Here is a 21,853-nt window from a genome sequence, read left to right on the forward strand (position 1 = left end):
GGTGTATGTATAATATATGCAGGTGTGTGTGTGCACATGCATGCATACCCATGGGTGCCCGCAGAGGCCAGAAGAGGACCTATTCCATTGCTGAATCACTCCCCCCTGTTCCTTAGAGACAAGATATCTCACTGAGACGGGCCTAAACTGGTTGCCCCAGTGGTCTTCCTGTCTCTGCCCCCACAGTGCTGGGATTAGAAGCACGTGCAGCCACATACAACGTTTTGCGTGGGTGCCTGAGGCTTGAACTCAGGTCCTCAGGCTTGTGCAGCAAGCACTCTTAACCACTGAACACTCTCTGGCCCCCAACTCTGACAATTTCTGAAGAGGCCTTTGCTTAAGGGAAAAGAGAAGTGATTCCAGACAGAAACCCAAAGTGCGGGATCAGACTCCAGAGAAGCAAGACAAAGAAAGAAGCTATTGAGTAGCAAGGCCTCAGGGGTGCGTGAAGGCCTGCTCCCGGAACTGGGCAATACACATCCTCCACAGGCATATGTAGAAAGTGCACCAAAATTGTCCAGGCTGTTAGTCAAATCCCGGCAAAATAGAAAAATGTGAACAGCTCTCAAGTGGTTAAAAATGAAAAGTTCTAACACTTGAGGGATCAAAACATCATGATGGCCACTGAGTGTGGTTTCCCACGCCTGTAACTCAAAAAAAAAAATTCTGGAAGCTGGAGAGAGTGCTCAGTGGTTCAGAGTGCTTGCTGTTCTCTCAGAGGACCCAAGTTTGGTTCCCAGAACCCACATTGGGCTGCTACATTTGCCTGTAACTCCAGCTCCAGGGGCTCTGACACCCTCTTCTGGCCTCCAAGGACACGCAAACCCTGTGGCAGACACACACACAGACACGTACACACAAATAAAATCTTTTGAAATGTTGTAATGGAGTTGGGTGTTGGGAAACAAGCAGGAGGTTAGGAGTTCGAGGTCACCATTGCTATGTAGTGAGTTCAAGACCAGCCTGGGCCACGTGAGCCCGTCTCAAAAAAACAAAAGCTAAACCAAACCATAACAGGAATAAGCACACTCTTAGAACTAAGAAATAATGAAAAAGAAATATCAAAAGTTGTGTGAGGCAGGTCAAGTCAGACCTCAAGGAAACTTAAGAGTCTTAAAATGCTGTATTAGAAGCAAAGGAAAGCTCTAATGAACTCGGGCTCACTTGAGGAATTAATAAATAAACCAGAAAGGAAGAAAGGGGTAATGAGGGAAAGAACGGGCCGAGATGGCTCCAGGTGCAAAGTGCTTGCCATGCTTGTGTGCAGATCTGCCCCAGAACCCACATAAAGCAGGGCCCAGTAGCCAGGGTCCAATCCCACTGCTCCGGCAAAGACAGCAGAATTCCTTGATGCCTTCTGTCCAGCTAGACTGGATCTACACGATGAAAGAGAGACCCTGTTAAAAACAAGTTGGAAGGCAAGGATACAGACACGAACACATCAGGGAGCCACTGAGATGGTGTATTAGTCAGGGCTCTCCAAAGAAACAGAACCGGTAGAACGAATATATATGTATAGAGATTTATCAGCTTAGCTCACAGGATAGAGTCCCAGCAGTCCAACAATGGCTACACCACACTGGAGAGGCTGAGAATCTGTAGTCGCTCAGTCCACGAGGCTGGATGTCTCAGTAGTCCCAATCTGGCATAGAGATTTATCAGCTTAGCTCACAGGATAGAGTCCGAGTAGTCCAACAATGGCTGCAACACACTGGAGAGGCTGAGAATCCGTAATGACTCAGTCCACAAGGCTGGATGTGTCAGTAGTCCTGATCTGGCGCTGAAGGTCTGACAAATTCCAGAAGATCAGCTAGTCTTCAGTCTACAGCAGCAAGACAAACTCACCAGCAAGAGAGAAGGCAAGCAGCAAGAAGCTTGGCGTTCTCCTCTGCCTTGGTCTTTTATACCGGCTGCCATCAGAAGGTAACACCCACATTTAGGGTGTGTCTTCGGTTTTAGATGATCCAATCAAGAAGATCTCTTTCATTTCAGTTAATCCCAGATCCAATCAAGTTGACACCCAGGATTAGCCATCACAGATGGTTTAGCAGGGGAGGCTCCTTCCCCGAAGCCTGATGACCTGAGCTCAGTCCCTGGAACCCACAGGGTGAAGAGAGAACTGACTCCTCAAGTTGTCTTCTGACCTCCACAAGCATACCACGGCACGCACATCTCCCTGCCACCAACCACATAATAAATACTTTTAAAAATGGGCTGGAGCAGTTTTTAAGTGCTCGGCAGTTAAGAGCGCTTGCTGCTCTCGCACAGATCCTAGGTTCAGTTCCCAACACCCACATACAGCCCAGAAACACCTGTAACTCCAGCTCCAGAGGATCCGGTGCTCTTTTCTGCCTTCCTTGGGCACTTGTACACACATGGTGCTCATACATACATTCAGGCTAAACACTCAGACATATAAAATAAAAAATATTAAAAAAAAGAAAAAAAATAGAAATTGCTGACAAAAAAATAAAAAAAGGAATTCCAGAGCTCAGCATGATAAACACTGCATAGCTGTGCTTTGTAACTTGGACGTGGGGGAGAGGTTGTTTCCAACTCATCCCCACCCTCCATGGTAGGAACCGTTTGGTCCTATCCCAGTTTTTGTCTGTTTGGCATATGTATGTGCTTGTGTGCACATGTGCAAATGGGTCTACCCACATGCACGGATGTAGGACCGTGGTCAACATCAGGTGTCTTCCTCTACTCTATTTATTTTTTTGAGACAGGGTCTCTCAACAAACCCGGAGCTTGCCATTTTGGCTAGACTGACAGGCCAGCAAACAGCAGGATCTCTCTGCCTCCAACCAACCACCCCACCCTGCCCCAGTGCCAGGGTTACAGACATTCGCCACTATACCTGGTTCCCAACATGGCTGGTGAGGATCTGAACTCAGGGCTTCTTGTTTGGGCAGCAAGCACTTGGTCCACTCGGCCATCTCCCAACCTGCCCCACCCCTTTCAAATCAACATTTTTTCACAGTACTTTCAGGTTCCCAGCAAAAGTGCACCCCACCTTCCCCCATCAGCACCCCTGCACATCCCTACAGGGCCCATGACTATTACCCAGAGTCTTTGCTTCTGTTAGGGTTTGAACTTGGTGCTGGGCATTCTATGGGTTCAGACACGTATGATGGCATGCATATATCGTGTCACAGAGCAGCATCACCTCCTGAAAAGCCTCCAAGTGCTGCAGCCTGATCCTCCCTCCGCCCTCAACCAACCACTGGTCTCCTGTCTCCCTAATCTGCCTTTTCTAGACGGTCATGTCGTTGGAACCAAGGGGTAGACAGACACGCTCAGTAACATGAATTTAAGATTCTTCTGCGTCTTTCTGTGCCTTGACAGCCCATTCTTTTCACACTTACTCCATTGTCCTTCGCCTACTGAAGGCTGCTTGCTCCTCTTGTCTTTGGGCAGTAACAAAGCAGGTATAAACACCATCTGCAGGGGTTTGTGTGGACAGACAGGATCAACTCCTTTGTTGGGTGGTACATAAGAGCTGCGTTTGCAACATGACTGCACAGCCTTGCATTCCCACCACGATGGAAGAAGGGTTTCCCAAGTTCACCGGCATTTGGCACTGTGTTCTGCATTTTTTTTACTACAATAATGGAATTTCATTGTTATTTGAGCTATTTACTCTTATTCCGTTAAAAAAAAATGACATTTTGCGTCCACTGATGTCAAGAAAACCTAAGAGTTGCCAGGGAGCTGCGGGGGGGGGGGGGGGTTTTGAGAAAGAGTCTCACTATGTAGCTCTGGCTGGCCTGGAACTTGCTATACAGACCAGGCTGGCCATGAACTCACAGAGATCCACCTGCCTCTGCCTCCCAACCTCTTTTGGTTTTATGAGACAGGCTCTCACTACATAGCCCTGGCTGGCCTGGAAATTGTTATGTAGACCAGGCTAGTCTTAAACTCACAGATTTGCCTGCCTCTGCCTTCAGAGCACTGGGATTAAAGGTGTATATCACCATGCCTGGCTACAAGTGGGTTTTTTAAGAGCCACCAAAATGCAGAAAATCTGAGAAGAGCCTTATTAAACACCTGCACTGTACGTATGTCTATGCTTGATACTTACAAGATGTTTTCATGACTGGAAAACCAGCCAAACACACAAGCTGGGTTCTTGAGATGGTGCTGTCTCAGAATGGCTCAGTAGATGAAGTCAGCATCAAGGTTGTGTGCTGAGTGACTGTTAAAGCAAACTGTAACGTGTGCCAAGTTTGGTCCAGACTGTTAGGAGCACAGACCTGCCTGAAGCCAACCAGAGCCCTCAGTCCTGGGTGGAAAGGCAGGCGGCCTCTCCACACCAAATGAGTTCTGGCTCAGTTCTGGCCTCATGACCCATCAGACTAGGGTTTGACTTCAGGGAGTAGAGGGTCTGTCTCTTAAAAGGATACTCGGACACTCCTGTCAATCAGAAAAAAAGAAATTACACTTCAGGGGGCTGGAGAGATGACTCAGTGGTTAAGAACACTGGCTCTTAACCCAGAAGACCTGGGTTCAAATCCCAGCATCCACATGGCAGCTAACAACCATTCCAGGGGATCCGACACCCTCTTCTGGCCTCCACTGGCACTGCATAACATGGGTACACTTACATATATGCAGGCAAAACACTCAAACAGATAAAATAAAAATAAATCTCTAAAAAATTAAGAAATTACACTTTAAACTAGCTGAGCTGGTGGGTGTCCAGGCCTAGGAGGAAGGATCCAAACACCAGTTGAGGGTTTTGACTACAGTATTTCCTAGGGTCTTTCCTAGTGTAGGAAAACCTTTTTCAATGTAAACTTTAATGTAACTGGCGTGGTGGCTCATGCCTTTAATCTCAGCACTGGGGAAGTTAAGGAAGGAGGACTGCAAGGAGTTCAAGGCCAGTTTAAGGCCACATAATTGAGTTCCAAGTCAACCTGCACCCTGGAATACAGCATAAGAGATTCTAATAAAGTAAAATAATGGGCCTGGCATGGTGGTGCACACCTTTAAGCTCAGGACTTGGGAGGGAGGCAGAGGGGAGTGGCTCTCTGAGGTCAAGGCCAGCCTGGTCTACTTGCCCAGACCCTGTCTCAAAAAAAAAATAATAATAATAACTTGGACTGGAGAGATGGCTCTGAGGTTAAGAGCACTGGCTGCTTGCAGAGGGCCCAGGTTCGATTCCCAGCACCCACATGACCTGTAACAAGGGTCTGTAACTCCAGTTCCAGGGAATCAGACACCCTCTTCAGACCTCCGTGGGCATTGCATGACATGGGTGCAACTTACACACATGCAGGCAATACACTCATACACATAAAATAATAATAATAATAATAATAATAATAAATAGAATTTTTTTTGAGACAGGGTGTAGCCCCAGCTATCCTGGAACTCACTATGTAGACCAGCCTGGCCTCGAACTCACAGATATCCGCCTCTGCCTCCCGAGTATTGGGATCAAAGGCATGCCCCACCACACCTAGCTATAAATAAATAGACTACTTAAAAAAATTTTATTACAAGAGAGGGCAACAACGTAGTCCCCCACTACCACAAATTATGCAACTGAGTTTCCCGAATTTGGGGAAATCGCAGGGGCCAGCACATCCCAAGTGCAATGGATAAGCCTCACCCTGGGAAAACCACCTTCCTGATCATGGTGTCTCCCCTGCCAGGCAAGTATAATAAATAAAATATTTCTAAATAAAATAAATTTAAAAAAAAATTTTAGGGGGCTGGAGAGATGGCTCAGTGGTTAAGAGCACTGGCTGCTCTTGCAGAGGATCCAAGTTTGGTTCCCAGCACCTACATGGGGAACTAACAACCATCCATAAGTCCAGTTCCAGGGGATCCAACACCTTCTTCTGACCTCTATGGGCACTGCATGACATGGGTGCATTTACATATATGTGAGCATTGCCCAACATACATATATACAGGCATTGCATGACACGAGTGAATTTACATACATACAGGCATTGCACTGCACTACACAGGTGCATTTACATATATGTAGGCATTGCACGACATGGGTGCATTTACATATATGCAGGCATTACATGACATGGGTGTATTTACATATATGCAGGCATTGCACTACACGGGTGCATACAAATATAAGCAAGCACTGCATAGCAGGAGTGCATTTACATATACGCAGGCACTGCACTACACGGGTGCACTTAAGTGCACCCGTGTACTGCAATGCCCGCGGAGGACAGAAGAGGCCGTCGAATCCCCTGGAACTGGAGTTTCAGACAGTTGTTAGCTGCCATGTGGGTACTGGGAATCGAACCTGGGTCCTATGCCATCTCTCCAGCCCCAAAATAGTAAGTACTTTAAGTTAAATCAAGATTCAGCAAAGTGCCGGGCGTGGTGGCGCATACCTTTAATCTCAGTACTGGGGAGGCAGAGGCAGGTGGATCTCTGTGAGTTCGAGGCTAGCCTGGTCTACATATTGGGTTCCAGGACAGCTGGAGCTACAGGGAGCCCCTGCTTCAAAAAAAAAAAAAAAAAAAAAAAGATCCGGCAAAGTGCAAGCTCCCTAACAGGGAAGCGCTCTAGGACCCGGACCAGAAGCCAAGCGCACCCCCCTCCCGAGAAGCCCCCACCAGCCAAGCCCAGGCACTGGCCCTACGCGCGGCCGCCGGCGTCGCCCCGCCCGTCGTGGACGTGCGCGTGCCCGCGAACAGCGCGACCGTAAAGAGAGGCGGGCGGTGTCGCGGAGGCGTCGCAACGCGCTGAGCGCTGGCTGACGGCGGCGACTCCATTTTGTTCGCCGCCCGTCTGCCTGCCGGTCGTTCGTCTCCGCGGCCGCTCGAGCAGGAACGCTGAGCAGGGCGGAAGCCCCGCAGCCGGCCGCAGCCCGGTCGCCGAGAGTCGCCCCGGCCGTGCAGACCCGCGTCCCCGCCATGCGGCCCCTGGACGCCGTGGAGCTGGCGGAGCCCGAGGAGGTGGAGGTGCTGGAGCCCGAGGAGGACTTCGAGCAGTTCCTGCTGCCCGTCATCCACGAGATGCGCGAGGACATCGCGTCGCTGACGCGCGAGCGCGGGCGCGCGCCCGTGCGCAACCGGGGCAAGCTGTGGGAGATGGACAATATGCTGATCCAGATCAAGACGCAGGTGGAGGCGTCGGAGGAGAGCGCGCTCAACCACCTGCAGCCGGGCGTGGAGCCCCGCGGGCCGCGGGCGGAGAAGGCGGAGGAGAAGGCGCAGGAGATGGCGAAGATGGCCGAGATGCTGGTGCAGCTGGTGCGGCGGATAGAGAAGGGCGAGTCGTCGTGAGCGGCGGTGGTGAGCGGGGCCGCGGGGGGCAGCGGAGGGGCCCGGGGGGGCAGCGGAGGGCCAGGTAGGTAAGGTGCGTTCTAGAACCGGAAGCCCAGAGTGGCCTCGGGATCGACCCCTCCCCCTCTAGTTGGAGTGGGGAGAAGCCGGGAACCAGCTGTCACTGATGGATAAGGAACATTCTAGAACCGGAAGCCCAGACGTGGCCTCCGGAGCTAACGGACACTGCCCCCCCCCCCAGTTAAGGGAGCTAGTTGACGGGCGCGTTGGGGGGCTTCGCTGAGGGTCGGCGTGCACCGTTCCAGATTGTTATGGCGGCGGACGGACTTCAGTGATGGATCTCTCCTGTGCCGCAGGTTTCCAGCCAGCGGATTCTGGTCGAGTGATGGCTGACACCCCGGAGAAGCTGAAACCAGAGAGCCTTGTTTCCCTTTTCTTTCCTGTCTTCTCTGTCCTCATTTACACTACGTTTCTGCTGTGGTCTGCGGTGGATGACCTCAATGAGCTTGATCGTTAGATTCGTTCCTTTGGTTGGGGAAGTAATTTTTATTTGGAAAATGCTCTCACAGGAATTAGGGCCTCGCTCGTGAGCTCTTGGGCAGCAGCCTCGTCGTTCCTGGGCTTGGATTTTGAGGTGCTTTGCTCTTCCCTCGTGTCACCTGACAGCTCCCTGGAACTCGGGTCGGTGTGAGGCACACGTGCCGCTCGGGAGTTGGAGTTCATCCCTCAGGACGGGTGTTAGAGGACGGCTCCGCGCAGCAGCTGCTGAAGAGGGGACCAGACTCCACCTGGACTGCAGATGGGCCCTCTGACTAGGACTGGTGGACTGGGAGAAGGGTGGGAGCATGGAATTCCTTCTCTTGGGAGACTTTAATTTCTGTGTGAGACCAAAGGAGGAGAGATGTATTTTGTGCAAAATTTAAATTTTATGTGGTACACTATATTGTAACCTGTCTGGTGAGTTTATTTGGAAAACCTAATTCTAAATGACATGGAGCCTAGGATGGGGGACGAGGTCTTGGTATTCTGTACAAATTGATGGGGCAGCCCCATATACTTGAGGGGGGTCTGGGAAGATACTTGGAAAGGCTTAAGATGGACTGAGGAGGAAGACACGGGACTGTCTGCAGTGGACCCTAAACTACAAGGAAGAGGCGTCTTCAAGGTTCCTGTGTAGTCGAGCTCTAAGTTTGAGTAGCAGACCTGAGAAGTATTTGAGGTCAAAACCCCTACCATGTTTGGAAAAAAAATCTTACATGTTAATAAAAATATTCGTTTGCTTGAAAAGAAAAAAACCTAGAAAGTTATTAAGAAATGTAAGAATGAAGTCTTCTCCTTGGCTGTCCTATGGTTAGATGGAGATGAACATCTTAGTCTGGGGGGAACTTTACCTCTGTGGGAATGGGGTGAAGAAGAGTCTTGGTTCTTAGTGTGGGAAGGACTGGTGGGAAGTCTCCTCCTGGCCCCTGCCTTAGGAGTTCAAGAACCTTCAGTTCTCCAGCTTGGACTGTATTCTAAATCAGTCCTTCCACTGTAGTGCATAGGAAGATATAAGGCCAGCTCACTTTAGAAGGCAAAGACTGGATCCCCCCACCTTCTGGGTTGACCCTCTGTTGAACCCTTGCTGGATCATACCTCCTTTTCCTGGGTGCCCCAAATCCAAGGGGCCCCATCTTTCAAGAACATCTCAGCCTTAAAACTTCTTGTTAGTTTTGTTTTCTTTTTGGTCTCTTAAGACAGGGTCTCTGTAGCCCCAGCTGGCCTGGAACTCACTGTATAAACCAGACTGGCCTTGAATTCACAGAGGTCTGCCTGCCTCTGCCTCCAAAGTGCTGGGATTAAAGGTAGGCACCACACCTGGCTAAAGCTCCTGGTTTGTAAGCCAAGGGGATTGCTCTGGCCCAGCTTCTGCCCAGGGTTCCTCTCCAGGGGTGTTGATCCCTAAAGATCCTGCATAAAGATTGCTTTTTGTGGAACCAAAATTGAGAACTCGGGGGAGGGTGTGGGAAAGCTTCCCACAAGTGATTGATAAGCTTGGCTTTGGAGGATGAACAACTTCAAGGTCAGGCAGAATGGGAGGCATCCCAGACACATGGACTACCAGAAAACATTAGGCTTAGCTGTGAATTTTAGTGGTTGGGGGTGGGGGGATCCAGTAGAATTATGAACCAGGAGCCAACTCCCCAAAACTGTATTGGTACCTTGCTGCAACAATGCTCAGTACAGTTGACAACAGACCTTATTCATTTTTTTCCAGTTTCCCACAGATGCCCTTTTACCCTTCCAGCATCTAGCATTGAGTAGTTGATTATTAAAATGGATAATACTAGGTTAGTGAGCTAAGTGGGTAAAGGTGCCTGACCACGAGCCTGAGGACCTGAGTTTGATCCCTGGGACCCATGTGGTAGGAGAGAACTGACTCCGACAAGTTGTCCTCTAACCACACCCACTCACTCTGCACAAATGTGTACCACGTTAAAAAGTTTGAGAGTGAACAATCTGTAAGTGACAATCTAAGACAGAAAAGTGGTCCTCCTCTCTCCCCTGCTTCCTCTCCAGTCTCTCTTAGAGACATTTACCAACCATCCCAATTGTGTGGCCTTACCAGTAGTGTGCGTTTGACCATAATGGGTCTTCCCACCTTTGGTTTTTAAATAAGCTCTCACTCTGTAGCCTAGGCTGGCCTCAAACTCTGGATCCTCCTGCTTCAGCGCTCCCAAATCTGGCCCGGAACTCACTACATACAAAAGGCTGGCCTCTGTCTCGCAGAGATCTGCCTGCCTCTGCCTCCCAAGTGCTGGGACTAAAGGCTTGTGCCACCACAGCCAGTTTAGGCTTCCAACTTTAAAAAAATAAAAAAATGGTGGGGCTGAAGAGATGGCTCAGTGGTTAAGAGCACTGACTGCTCCTGCAGAGGACCCAGAATTGAGTGTTAGCACCCACATGGCGGCTGACCATCCATAAATTCAATTCCAGGGGAGTCTTGGCACCCTGCTGACCTCTGGCATTGCATGACACAAGTACACTTACATGCAGGCAATGCATTCATATACATAAAATAATAAAAAATAGCCAGGCGTGGTGACGCACACCTTTAATCCCAGCACTTGGGAGGAAGAGGCAGGCAGATCTCTGAGTTTGAGGCCAGCCTGGTCTACATAGTGAGTTCCAGGCCAGCTAGGGCTGCCCTGTAGCCCGAGTCTCAGACCAAAAACTAAATAATAACTAATAAATGCCAGTGCACTTTTAATGTCCTCTTCTGTCTCCCATCTAAAAACATTGGGACTCAGCGATTAAGAGCACTGGCTCTTCTTACAGAGGACCTTGGTTTGGTTCTCAGTACCCACATATCAGCTAACAACTGTAACTCCAGTTCCCGTGGATCCTATGCCATCTGGCCTCTGGAGGCGTTGTAAGCATATGATACACTTATATGCAGGCAAAACACATAAATTTTTCTTTTAATTTAAAAACGGTTTAGCGGTCTCCCTATGTAAACATCTTCATCTACATTTTTTTACTCTTTTCATGATGTTGGAGATGGAACCCAGGACCCAGGACGTGCACCCTTCTCCAGAGCAGCATCCCCAGCTGAAGAGCTTGACCCTACTGAAGATAACAGTGGACAGGGAGACAGGAGAGCCTGTTCCCTTGTCCTCCCTGCCCCCACGCTTGTAAAGGCTGTGTGCTGGATGCTTTGGTGTCAACTTGACACACCTGGGTAGAAGGAGCCTCAATTGGGGAATTGCCTCCATTGGACTGGCCTGTGGCTGTGTCTGTGGGGCATTTTCTTGATTTTTGAGTGATGTGGGAAGGCCCAGCCCACTGTGGGCAGTGCCACTCCTGAGCAGGTTCTATATTGTATAAGAAAGCAGGCTGAGCATGGGGCAGGGGAGCAAGGCAGAAAGCAGTGTTCCTCCACGGCCTGTGCTTCAGTGCCTGCCTCCAGGTTCCTCCCTGGGGCTCCTGCCTTGGGCTCCTTGATGAACTGTACCCGGGAGATGTAAGCCAAATAAACCTTTTCCTCCCCAAGTTGGTGTTGGTCAGAGTGTTTTGTCACAGCGATGGAGAAACAAACTAGAACAGTCTGACACTGCTTTGTCTCAGATTCATCTGAAACTACAGATTTCCTGGGGTGGAGTACAGTAGTCATTACAGCGGCTCACACCAAGACTCCCTTGTTCTACCTTCTGAGCACACAGTGAGGCTGCACTCCATGGCCCCTGTGGTTAGTAGGGCCATGTGAATAGTTCTAGAGCCTATGAGCTGTGAAGGAAAGCAACATTTGTCATAGCCAAGCCACACTCTCCAACCTGACACTCCAGAGAGCACTCCCGTCTGACACTGGGACCAACATGCAAGCTGGTCAGCCCCTTTCTTTGATGCGTGTCGACCCCTGCCAATGAAGGAAAATACGTGTCCCTGCGACAGGATTGTGTGCCAGCAATGTTACAACATGCACCAAGGCGTCTAGTGCAGATGCTCTGCTCCTGCCCTGGTTTTGCAGGAAGGGTTGTTTGCCCTTCTATGTGAGCCTGTGTCCTCATCTGTGAGCACATTCCTCCCCTGCCTGGGGCCTTGCAGGCTCTCTCCTACTTCCCTTTACCCTCTAAGGACTTCTAGGCAGCATGAAACCCAGTTCAAGCAGAGGCCCTGGGCACCCTACCCTAGGACAAGAGCAGAGTAGGCTGAAGCAGGTCTCCCACTGTCTTTCAGAGATCTGTGGGGTTTGTCAGCCCATTCACACAATGGCCAGGTAAACCCAGTCATGGCTTGCTTCAGTCACTACCCCACATACCAGGGACATGACCAGAATCCCATATTGGCCTGTGCCCCCCCATTCCATCCTCTTTTCATACTAATCCATGGTTCACAAATCCTTCTGTTCTGTCCTTCCCAAACTCATTCATATTCTTCATCTCTTCAGAGCAGACTTCCCTATCAGCTCTATCCTCTGAGACCAGATTGCCCAGGCCACTGCTGCTGATGGCTCCTGGCAGTGCTCAGCCACTGCCTGCCTGTGCAGACAAGTGATGGGACAGCTGCGTTCATCAGGATTACCTTTTGCCAGAAAGAATTAAAGCAAAACAGAAAACAGAAGTTAGGGTTAGGGTTAGGGTTAGGGTTAGGGTTAGGGTTAGGGTTAGAGTTAGGTTAGGTTTAGGGTTAGGGTTAGGGTTAGGGTTAGAGTTAGGTTAGGTTTAGGGTTAGGGTTAAGGTTAGGTTAGGTTTAGGGTTAGGGTTAGGGAAAGGGGTAGGGGTAGGGGTTAGGGTTAGGGTTAGGGAAAGGGTTAGGGGTAGGGGTTAGGGTTAGGGTTAGGTTTAGGGTTAGAGCTAGGGTTAGGGTTAGGGAAAGGGGTAGGGGTAGGGGTAGGAAAAGGTCATTTGTGGGACACTGGACTACGTACTTCAGGTCCGTGAGGTGGTGAACCAAGAAAAACAGCTGCTGAAATTCACAGATGGGCTCAGAAAGGCAAAAAGGAACCAAAAACACCAAAAAAAAAAAACCCTCTGCTGGTGACTGTAGCGGGCCCATCACCTGGAGGGAGAGGGATGTGGGCAGAGGGGCTTGCCCAGGGATTGTGGTGACAGGGCAGGTTTGTGACAGTCATAAACCCTGGGTCACAGAGTGAGCAGCCCAGGGGAATGGGAAAGCTTCTGGAATAAGAAGAGGCCATATGAACTGGTGCTCATATGAGTGTGGAACTTGCTGGGCTAATGGTAGGACTTGGGGTGAAGAGGGTGGTCAGGAACCATAAGGCAAAGTCTGCAGTGGGTGGGAGGAATGCAGTGGTGGGTGGCTGAGGTGAGGAGGGGCTAGGAGGGTGGGTGGGCAGCAGGTACTCTACAGCAGTGCCATTTGGGTAAGCAAGAGGACAAAGACAGGGTAGACTCCAGCCAAACTCTTGGCTGATGTTTGAAGGACATGGGGAATGAGTGATTGTTCCTTCATAAGCCTTGGGACAGCATTGCACTCTCCTCTGGGAACCACCCAGCAAGGGCGAGGTGAGATGGAGGGCAGGGCTTTCCCAAGACAGACCTGTGCTGGCAGCAGTTCACCCAACCCCATGGGCCTAAGGAGGGCTTTAGGGGAGGAAGCAGTGGAGAGTCCATTGGAAGCGTGGTGTGAAAATAGTACAGCCTCAGCAGTAAGAGCACTGACTGCTCTTGCAGAGGACCCAGATTCGATTCCCAGCACCCACATGGTGGCTGCGAACCATCCTTAACTCCACTTCCAGGGGAATCCAAAGCCCTCTTCTGACCTCCGCAACATCGCACAACACAGGTGCACTCACGTGCATGCAGGCAATACACTAGTACACATAAAATAAAAATAATAAAATGTTTAAAAAAATAGTACAGCCTCATCAGCAGTGGAACAAGCCCTTGGCATGACCACTGTGGAAGAGCCAAAGATATGACGGCCGGAAGTTCCAATCAAGCAAGTAGCTTCTGTGAAAGAGACCTAAGAGCAGCACAGTCCCTCGGAGGCTCATGTTGCTAGTGGTAGAAAACTCGGTGTCCCAAACCTCACCAGCTATGTGATGGGCACACTGGAAGCCACCACGCAAGAGATGGCCCTGGGACCCAAGGCCTTCCTCCCAGGATAATGCAAAGCCCAGGGTACTCTCTCACCTTCCTGTCAAAGTGTGGCTTCCTCCATGTGGGCACCACTGAGTCGAGAGGGGAGGGGAAGAACAGCACAGAGGCTAGTAGATAAACCAGTCTTCCCTGGGCCATCAGCTGTGGCCATGTACACATTGGGGGCAGACGGGAGGCATTGCAAACCAGGCCAGTAAACCCTGTGGTTGTTAACTCCTGAAAGGGAGTTGTGAGTCAGGAGATAATGTCTCCCCAAGGCAGGAAATATGCACCTAGGGAAAGCAGGACCAGGAACGGTGTGCCCAACGGGGAGGTAGTCCTCTCTCTGCTGGGGCCTTTAATGGTTTCTATGAACTATGGGTCCCACAGAGCTACTCTTCTCCCCTACCAGAGTGGAAGTTTTGAATGGCTGTTCACAGTGCTCTCTTTAGATAGCTCAGGTAGCAGGCAGCTTCTTCTGAGGAGTGACCCAAGAGACCCAGAGAAGCCCACATGGAAGTTGCAGCTCCCTCAGCCCAGCGTTAGAGGTGCCAGGCCACTTCTGTGTTCTGTCTGTCAGAGGCTAGCCCAGTCTACCCTCTTGCAGAGGGGAAGAGAGGAATAGTAAAGATCTGTGTGTGAACATGGCTTTAAAACCACCACAACTGGTAACTGGTATGCCACTCAGAGTATCTAAAACATCAAAGACCCAAAGAATGTGTTTCCAGTGTTAATAAATTTCCAGCGTCTCAAGGTCTCATGAAGCAAAATCAGCACATAAAGGCCAGAAGTATTGCCCTTAACTAGATGCAAAGGGGAAATGAAGTCATTTTCTAAAAGGTATAATAGGAGCCAAGCCGGGCGTGGTGGCACACGCCTGTAGTCCCAGCACTCGGGAGGCAGAGCAGGCGGATCTCTGTGAGTCTGAGGCCACCCTGGTCTACAAAGTGAGTTCCAGGCCAGCTGGGGCCACAGGGAGATCCTGTCTCAAAAAAAAAGAAAGTATAATAGGATCCAACAAACTAAGGGTGTGTTTTGTAGGAAACCAGGGTGCCAGGCCCTGGGGTGAGGTGAGCCTAAAACCTTTAGGTCCAGGCTGCATTCTCTGCTAAAGGGAGGGGCCCTGAAAACAGTGGCTCTGATAATTCCTGTCCTGCAGAACACTCCCAGACTGGCAGGAGACAGCGGCCTGGTCGTAAGTGCAGGCTCCCTGCTCTGTGGGAAGGCGTCTTGGTCAACAACCCTTAGCTCATCTCCTTGTCCTGAACAAATAACTCAGCTATCCTTGGCTAAGAGATTAGGCCAGGTTAAAGGTTTACGCCTCAGCTAAAAGCTAAAAGTTTAACATGCTTTTAACTCTAAGAAAGAAAACATGGTAGCCAATAAATTACCTGATGGGCATTGATAACCTTGAGTAACCGTTTAAGCATCCTTCTGGCACCAACTAACAGACTAAATGTCCTGTTTCTTTGTACCCTAAATCTTTGTATGTGACTGCCATATCCCAGGTGACTGCCAGTTCCTTGGGATGTATAAAAATTGTCTGAATTTCAAAATAAACAGTTTGTTGAAAAGACACAAGTTCCAGGATCCAAGACTCTGTCGCCAGTCGGTATCACCATCCTTCAGGAGAGCAAGGTTCCCCACCAAGCAAGGCACATTTGGGCCACCTGATAGTTCTCTACCTACTCCCTGCGGGGGGGAAGGCTTCCTGTGTGCTCATGAAAAATATGAAAAAATACGCATAAAATTGTATTGAAGCCGGGCATGGTGGCACATGCCTTTAATCCCAGCACTCGGGAGGCAGAGGCAGGAGGATCTCTGTGAGTTCAAGGCCAGCCTGGTCTACATAGTGAGTTCCAGGACAGCTGGAGCTACAGGGAGACCCTGTTACCAAAAAGAAAATCAAATTTTATTGAGCTACATTACAAAACAACTAAAGAGAATGACAGAATTAGTATTGCATTTCTCTAAAACTGGTCCAAATAGTCAGTACAGTACCAACAGCAATCTCAGGAAATCCAGGACATGGGTTGGAGATGTGGCTCAGTTGGTTAGAGTGCTTGCTAACATGCACACAGCCCTAGGTTCCACCCATAGCACCACATAAGCAGGGCATGGTGGCACATGCCTGTAATCCCAGTACTTATGAAGCAGGAATATCTGAAGCTCAAGGTTATTTTTGACTATATAGTCAAGTTCCAGGCCAGCCAGGGATACATGAGACCCTGTCTCAAAAATAGAAAGGGCTAGGGAGATGGTTCAGTGGGTAAAGCACTTGCCATGCAAGGTAAGGACTGGAGTTCGGTTCCCCAGTACTGTGGTAAATGTCAGATGGGTGTGGTGGTCTGCCTAGAATTCCAGTGCTTGGATGACAGAGACACAGGATTCCCAGAGCAAGCTGCCGCGATGCACTACTAGCCCTGTTGGAGAATGCTGGGTGCAGTTGAGAGGCTCTGCATCAATGAATGAAGAAGATTGATAAAGGTAGACTCCTGATGTCAGCCTCAGGCCTTCACACGCACGCACACACGCGCACACAGAGGCACAGTCCATAGAAAAATAAAAAAGAAGAGGGAGGGAGGGAGGGATAGTCCTCACTTAAAAGCAGGTGGGGCTTTGCCTGCTTCACTAAATACACCAATCCTGACTATAGAGCTGTTAATGAACAGCTGAAAGTTCATGGAAAAGTCAGTGTCTGAGCCAGGGGAAGAAAGGCTCCTTCAGTGACCAAGAAGTGGAGAAGAGGGAACCGTTTACAAACTTCTCAACTCCCAGGGAAGTGGGAGGGTGCAGATACCAGTTAGGAACATTAGGGAGGGGGTAGGACTCCAGGCCTCATTGCCGTCTTGGCCTGGTGTCTCCATCATCCCAGCTAGTAGGTCTCCAGCCTTGAAGAGGGAAGAGAGACTTGTCAAATCTAAGTTGTTAACACTGGATTACAGTTCTGAACAAAGCATTTCTCAATGATCAACTTGTCTACATGCCCAGCCGAGTAGGATCTGACCCAAAGGCTGAGGCAGCAAGTGGACAGAGGAGATGCCCATCTCACCCGCTCCAGCACACCTGTGCCGACAGCAGAGGCAGAGTGACTGAGGCAGCTGTTAGCCCAACCCACACAGTAAGGGTGTCATCTGCAGCTGAGCTGGGGGTACTCAATGTGTTGCCCAGCCATGTGACCTCCAAAATTAGTGCCCTGTAAGCCAACTAAGAGTTGGCGCAGCTGGAGGACTGCCTTGGGGCTTTCCTGGGTAACACAGCTAGCCGTAATCGCTAGTGCGGTGCTGGCCCAGTGACAGAGACCAGCAGAACAGAGCAACAGCCTGTGGAGGCTAAGCAAGGAGACTCCCATGAAGATGTGACACTACAGACCAACGGCGGATCTCTGTGAGCTCAAGGCCAGCCTGGTCTACATAGTGGGTTCCAGGACAGCTGGGGCTACAGGGAGACCCTGTCTCAAAAAGTCCAAAAAAAAAAAAAAAAAGATGTCTGCGGTATTGTGTTCTGACAGCCTGAAGCATCCTAACACACCAGACCTTACAGACACACAGTGGGTCAGTGGTTGCCAGAGAAGGGGAAATGGAATGGGAAATGAACAACTGTCAGGTACGCTCCTGGGATGACAGGTTTGAAACTGGAGAGAGCTGGTGTTTGTTTGCCCAGCATCGTCAAAACACACACCACCACAAAATCTATGCTTTTCATGTTGTAAACGCTAGGTGAATTTCAGAAGCTAAAGCAGTCAGTTCACAGAGACAGAAAGTGGAATGGTGTGTGGTGTGCCAGAGCTGGGGGCGTTGGGGATGGGCAGCCAGTGTTTAATGGGGGCAGTTTTAATGGGGGCAGTTTCGGTTTGGGGAGAGGAGAGTGGTCTGGACATGGATGGATGGGTGGTACAGGCTGCGTGTACCGAACCGTGTGCCCCGATGGTTATAATGGTATGAGAAGGCTGTACAGATTTCACCAGAAGAATCTGAAGTAAAATAATGTTCTGATCAAAGAAATTGTAATCATTTTTTATGGGCAAGGTGTGATAGTACATGCTTGCGAAGAGAGTTTGAGGCCAGCCTGGGCTACATAGAGAGGCTGTCCCAGAAACAAAAGTTGGGCAGTGTAACACTGTGAGAATCAAAGGTCCCCACTTCATAATAAAAGCACTGGAGACTTAAACCTAGATTGAGGCAGAGAATGTTTCATAAATCCTAACACATGACCATCCTTCCTTTTTCTGAATAATCAGGAGGTTCCATCTTCCCCATTATCCAGGACTTCCCTTTCTCTCTGTTACTTATCTTTGTCTTTTTCTCAAAAACCATGCGTAGGTTCATCTCTCCATTTTACATCCTGTGTCTTTTAAAGCTTATCAACATACGGCATTGCAGGCAAGCTTGGCTGTAATTTTCTACTCTAAACTTCTGGGGGTGTTGTGATAGCTTAGCAGAGTAGGGGTGGGGTGGCTGCCCCAGCAGGTATTAGCAGAGGTCTGGTGATTTCTCTTCATTTGTAGTTGAACCTAACCTTTGAAAATGAACCATCAGATGTTGTTTCTAACACATCCTGTAATCCCAATGTCGGGAAGTAGAGACAGGCGATCCCTGGGGCTCACTGGCCAGCCAGCCTAGGTTACTCAATGAGTTCCAGGCTAATGAGAAACCTTATCTCAAAGAAACCAGGCGATGGGTACCTGAGGAAAGACCCCTGAAGCTGTCCTCTGTTTTCCTCATGAACAGGCACATACATACCACTCCCCCCAGGGCCACACGCATACATATACACAGAGAAATAAACAGGCCAGCGAGATGGCTTAGGAGGTAAAGGCATTTGCTGGCGAGCCTGATGACCTGAGTTCAATCCACAGGACCCACGTGGTGGCAGGAGAGAAATGACTCCCGCAATTTGTCTTCTGACCCCCATACGTGCACCATGGCCTATGTCCCCATATGTGTATCACGGCCTCTGACCACACATGTCCACCATGGCCTCTGACCCCACATGTCCACCATGGCCTCTGACCCCACATGTCCACCATGGCTTCTGACCCCCACATGTCCACCATGGCCTCTGACCCCCACATGTCCACCATGGCCTCTGACCCCCATACGTGCACCATGGCCTCCGACCCCCACATGTGCACCATGGCCTCCGACCCCCACATGTCCACCATGGCCTCCGACCCCTACATGTCCACCATGGCCTCTGACCCCATATGTGCACCATGGCCTCTGACCCCCACATGTCCACCATGGCCTCTGACCCCCATACGTGCACCATGGCCTGTGCCCCCATCCCCTGAAACATAAAAAATGTTTTAAAGAATTTAAAATCAATAGAAATAAACTTTTTATTTTGGTCTTTTTTGAGACAGGGTCTCTCTGTAGCTCCAGCTGTCCCGGAACTCGCTATGCAGACCAAGCTGGCCACAAACTCACACAGAGCTGCCTGCCTCTGCCTCCCAAGTGTTGGGATTAAAGGCCTGTGTCACCACGCCCAGCCTGCCCCTGAACTTTTTTTAAAGGAATTTGGAGACAGAGTTTTGCAGGTGAGAAGACACAACTTGTCACGGGTATAGATAAGGCTATTTAGAAAAAGATTGTGAAGACCCAGAAGATTCGTGGGCATGGAGATGGGTAGGGTATAAGTTTGGAGCTGCACATCAGCTTAAAGGAAGAAAACTGGGTTGAGTTTGGTTTTGTTCAAGAAATCAAATTTTCTTGGCATGCTAAGTGGCACACACTGTGTCACCTGTCTGGTGAGGAAGCTGGCATGGATAAGAGTTGTAGGTGTCAGGTAGAAGATAAGAGTGTTTGAGCTGGGAGAAGGGGTCCTAAAGCACAGTTCAAGCCCTGGTCCTGTTCCTGCCGTCTGGTAAGCTAGTGTAAAACCTCAGCTCCAGCTTTCATAAGGCTCAGCTTTAGGAATAGCACGGGGGCTGAAGTGATGACTCGGTGGGTAGGAGCACTGGCTGCTCTTGCAGAGGACTGGTTTGGTTGCCAGCACCCACATCAGACAGCTCACAGTCACCTGTAACTCCAGTTTCAAGGGGTCTGACACCTTCTTCTGGATTCCGAGGGCACCAGGCACACACATGTTACACTTACATACATGAAGGTAAACACTCAAAACACATAAAGTAAATAAATATATTTTTCAAAATAACAGAACGTCTTAACCTTGGGTCAGCAGGAGTCTGTTGTTTCTTTTAGTCAAGGTCTCACTGTGTAGTCCTGGCCGGCCTGGGTCTCACAGAGACCCGCCTTCCCCTCAGTGCTGGGATTAAAGAAGTATACTGCCACGCCCATGCCTGGCAAAAGGTTCTTTTTAAGATTTATATCTTTCTTTTTCCTGTCTTTTTGAGACAGGGTCTCCCTGTAGCCCCAGCTGTCCTGAAACTCACTACGTAGACCAGGCTAGCCTCGATCTCACAAAGATCCGCCTGCCTCTGCCTCCCAAGTGCTGGGATTAAAGGTGTGCGCCACCACTGGGGAGGGGGGTGCCTGACTGTATGTATACCTGGTGTATGTAAGAGTTCAAGGAGGCCAGAGGAGGGCATCAGATCCCTTGGAGCTGGAGTTACAGGCAGTTGTGAACCACCATGTAGGTATTGGGAACTGAACCCAAGTCTTTTGCAAGAGCAGCCAGTGCTCTTAACTACCAAGCCATTTCTCCACCCCAGCAGAAGGATTTAAGTGCTAATGATCTCAGTCATGGACTTGAGCTGTCTCAAGTTAGAGCTGAAATAACCAAGGAAACTGCCTTATGTCTTGGCTGCTGTGTCTCAGGTAGCCAGGAGTCCTTTGTGGCTGTCCTTTGTACCTGTCCTTGAGGCTGCAGACAAGTTGATCCCACTGTATCAAAAAAAGGCAAAGGGGCTAAGAACACTGGTTGCTCTTGAAGAGGACCTGGGTTTAATTCCCAGCACCCACATGGTGACTAACAACTGTCTATGACTCCATTTCCAAGGGATCTGATGTCGTCTTCTAACCTCCCCAGGCCTTGCATGACATGGGTGCACTTACATACATGCAGGCAATACACTCATACACATAAAATAAAAATAATAAAGCTTGATATTCTCTCTCTCTCTCTCTCTCTCTCTCTCTCTCTCTCTGTCTCATGTACTACAGGCTGGTCTCCAAGTCATTTATGTAACCAAGGATGACCTTGAACTTCTGAGCCTTCTGCCTCATCCTCCTGAGTGCTGGAATTACTAGTATATGCTACCATTTCCCATCTGTGCAGTGCTGAGGATCAATCCCAGGGCATCATGCATGCTAGGATCTGAGAAGTTGGTATCTGGAATCAAACAGAAAATGACCTATCTAAATGGGAGACAGAGTTCTGAAACAGTCCCCAGGATTTAAGACAAACAGGACTTGCTCAAAGGGTCATCCCCTCAAATTTAGTTCTAAAGCCTGCAGCCCAGCACCCACTTTTCTGAAAAAAAGACAATCGAGTAGAAGTTTGAAAATTGAAGATTTGGGGGCTGGAGAGATCAGCAGTTAAGAGCACTGGCTGCTCTTGCAGAGGATCCAGGTTCAGTTCCCAGCACCCACATGGCGGCTAACAACCATACGTAGCTCCAGTTCTAGGGGAATTTGAGGCCTTCTGACCCCCCATGGGCATTGCACAACATGGGTACACTTACACACATGCTAGCAATACACTCATACACAAAAATAAAAATAATAAAGAAAATATTTCTTTAAAAAATAATAAATAAAATACTTTTAAAAACCCAAAGGGGTCAGGGCATTTTGCCACACAAGCACTAACAAAGGGTCTGTGTCCTCAGAAGTCAGCTTCAAGATAACATCACTTACAGTGTGTTTTTTCTCTCTCCTGCTTGTGGAATTTTCTAGACTATCATGGGAAGGAATACCCTAAAAGGGAGTGTGGTCTATGGTGATTTGCAAAGGAGGAAGGTCATATTACCTCATGAATATGCCACCCAGCTCATAAATATTCATAAAAACTAATCTAATCCGAAATGCAGGACCTACTGG

At 49.4% G+C, this 21,853-nt stretch overlaps 1 protein-coding gene, 2 long non-coding RNA genes and 1 other non-coding gene across 6 annotated transcripts; 1 reads left to right on the forward strand and 3 right to left on the reverse strand.

Moving 5' to 3' along the window:
- Positions 1–867: 867 nt before the first annotated feature.
- LOC115067772 lies at positions 868–1,731 on the reverse strand. The gene is made up of 2 exons (XR_003847137.1): positions 1,673–1,731; positions 868–1,376 (listed from the first exon to the last, which is right to left on the reverse strand). It is a non-coding gene; the product is annotated as an uncharacterized LOC115067772 (long non-coding RNA).
- A 191-nt stretch (positions 1,732–1,922) lies between these two features.
- LOC115067771 lies at positions 1,923–6,581 on the reverse strand. 2 transcript variants are annotated; one of them, XR_003847136.1, is made up of 4 exons: positions 6,372–6,581; positions 4,085–4,416; positions 3,369–3,604; positions 1,923–2,176 (listed from the first exon to the last, which is right to left on the reverse strand). It is a non-coding gene; the product is annotated as an uncharacterized LOC115067771 (long non-coding RNA). The 2 variants fall into 2 exon arrangements; XR_003847135.1 differs by lacking the exon at positions 1,923–2,176 and having other exon boundaries at positions 2,388–3,604; positions 4,085–4,190; positions 4,407–4,416; positions 6,372–6,396.
- LOC115067773 lies at positions 5,508–5,668 on the reverse strand. Its single transcript, XR_003847138.1, has one exon. It is a non-coding gene; the product is annotated as a U1 spliceosomal RNA (small nuclear RNA).
- A 171-nt stretch (positions 6,582–6,752) lies between the features above and the next one.
- Positions 6,753–8,555, forward strand: Mrfap1 (Morf4 family associated protein 1). Of its 2 annotated transcripts, none has more exons than XM_029556492.1 (2): positions 6,753–7,277; positions 7,574–8,555. In XM_029556492.1, exon 1 carries the CDS (start codon positions 6,897–6,899, stop codon positions 7,266–7,268), a length of 372 nt encoding a protein of 123 aa, XP_029412352.1. In that variant the 5' UTR covers positions 6,753–6,896; the 3' UTR covers positions 7,269–7,277; positions 7,574–8,555. The 2 variants fall into 2 exon arrangements, with proteins under 2 accessions (XP_029412352.1, XP_008852023.1); XM_008853801.3 differs by having other exon boundaries at positions 7,625–8,555.
- Positions 8,556–21,853: the final 13,298 nt, after the last annotated feature.

Source organism: Nannospalax galili, unplaced genomic scaffold, assembly GCF_000622305.1.
Source record: "Nannospalax galili isolate Female #2095 unplaced genomic scaffold, S.galili_v1.0 scaffold2927, whole genome shotgun sequence".
NCBI classification, from domain to species: Eukaryota; Metazoa; Chordata; class Mammalia; order Rodentia; family Spalacidae; genus Nannospalax; species Nannospalax galili.

Excerpts from the sequence above, each read along its gene's own strand:
- Mrfap1 (XM_029556492.1), top strand. The coding sequence starts at position 6,897 with ATGCGGCCCCTGGACGCCGTGGAGCTGGCGGAGCCCGAGGAGGTGGAG.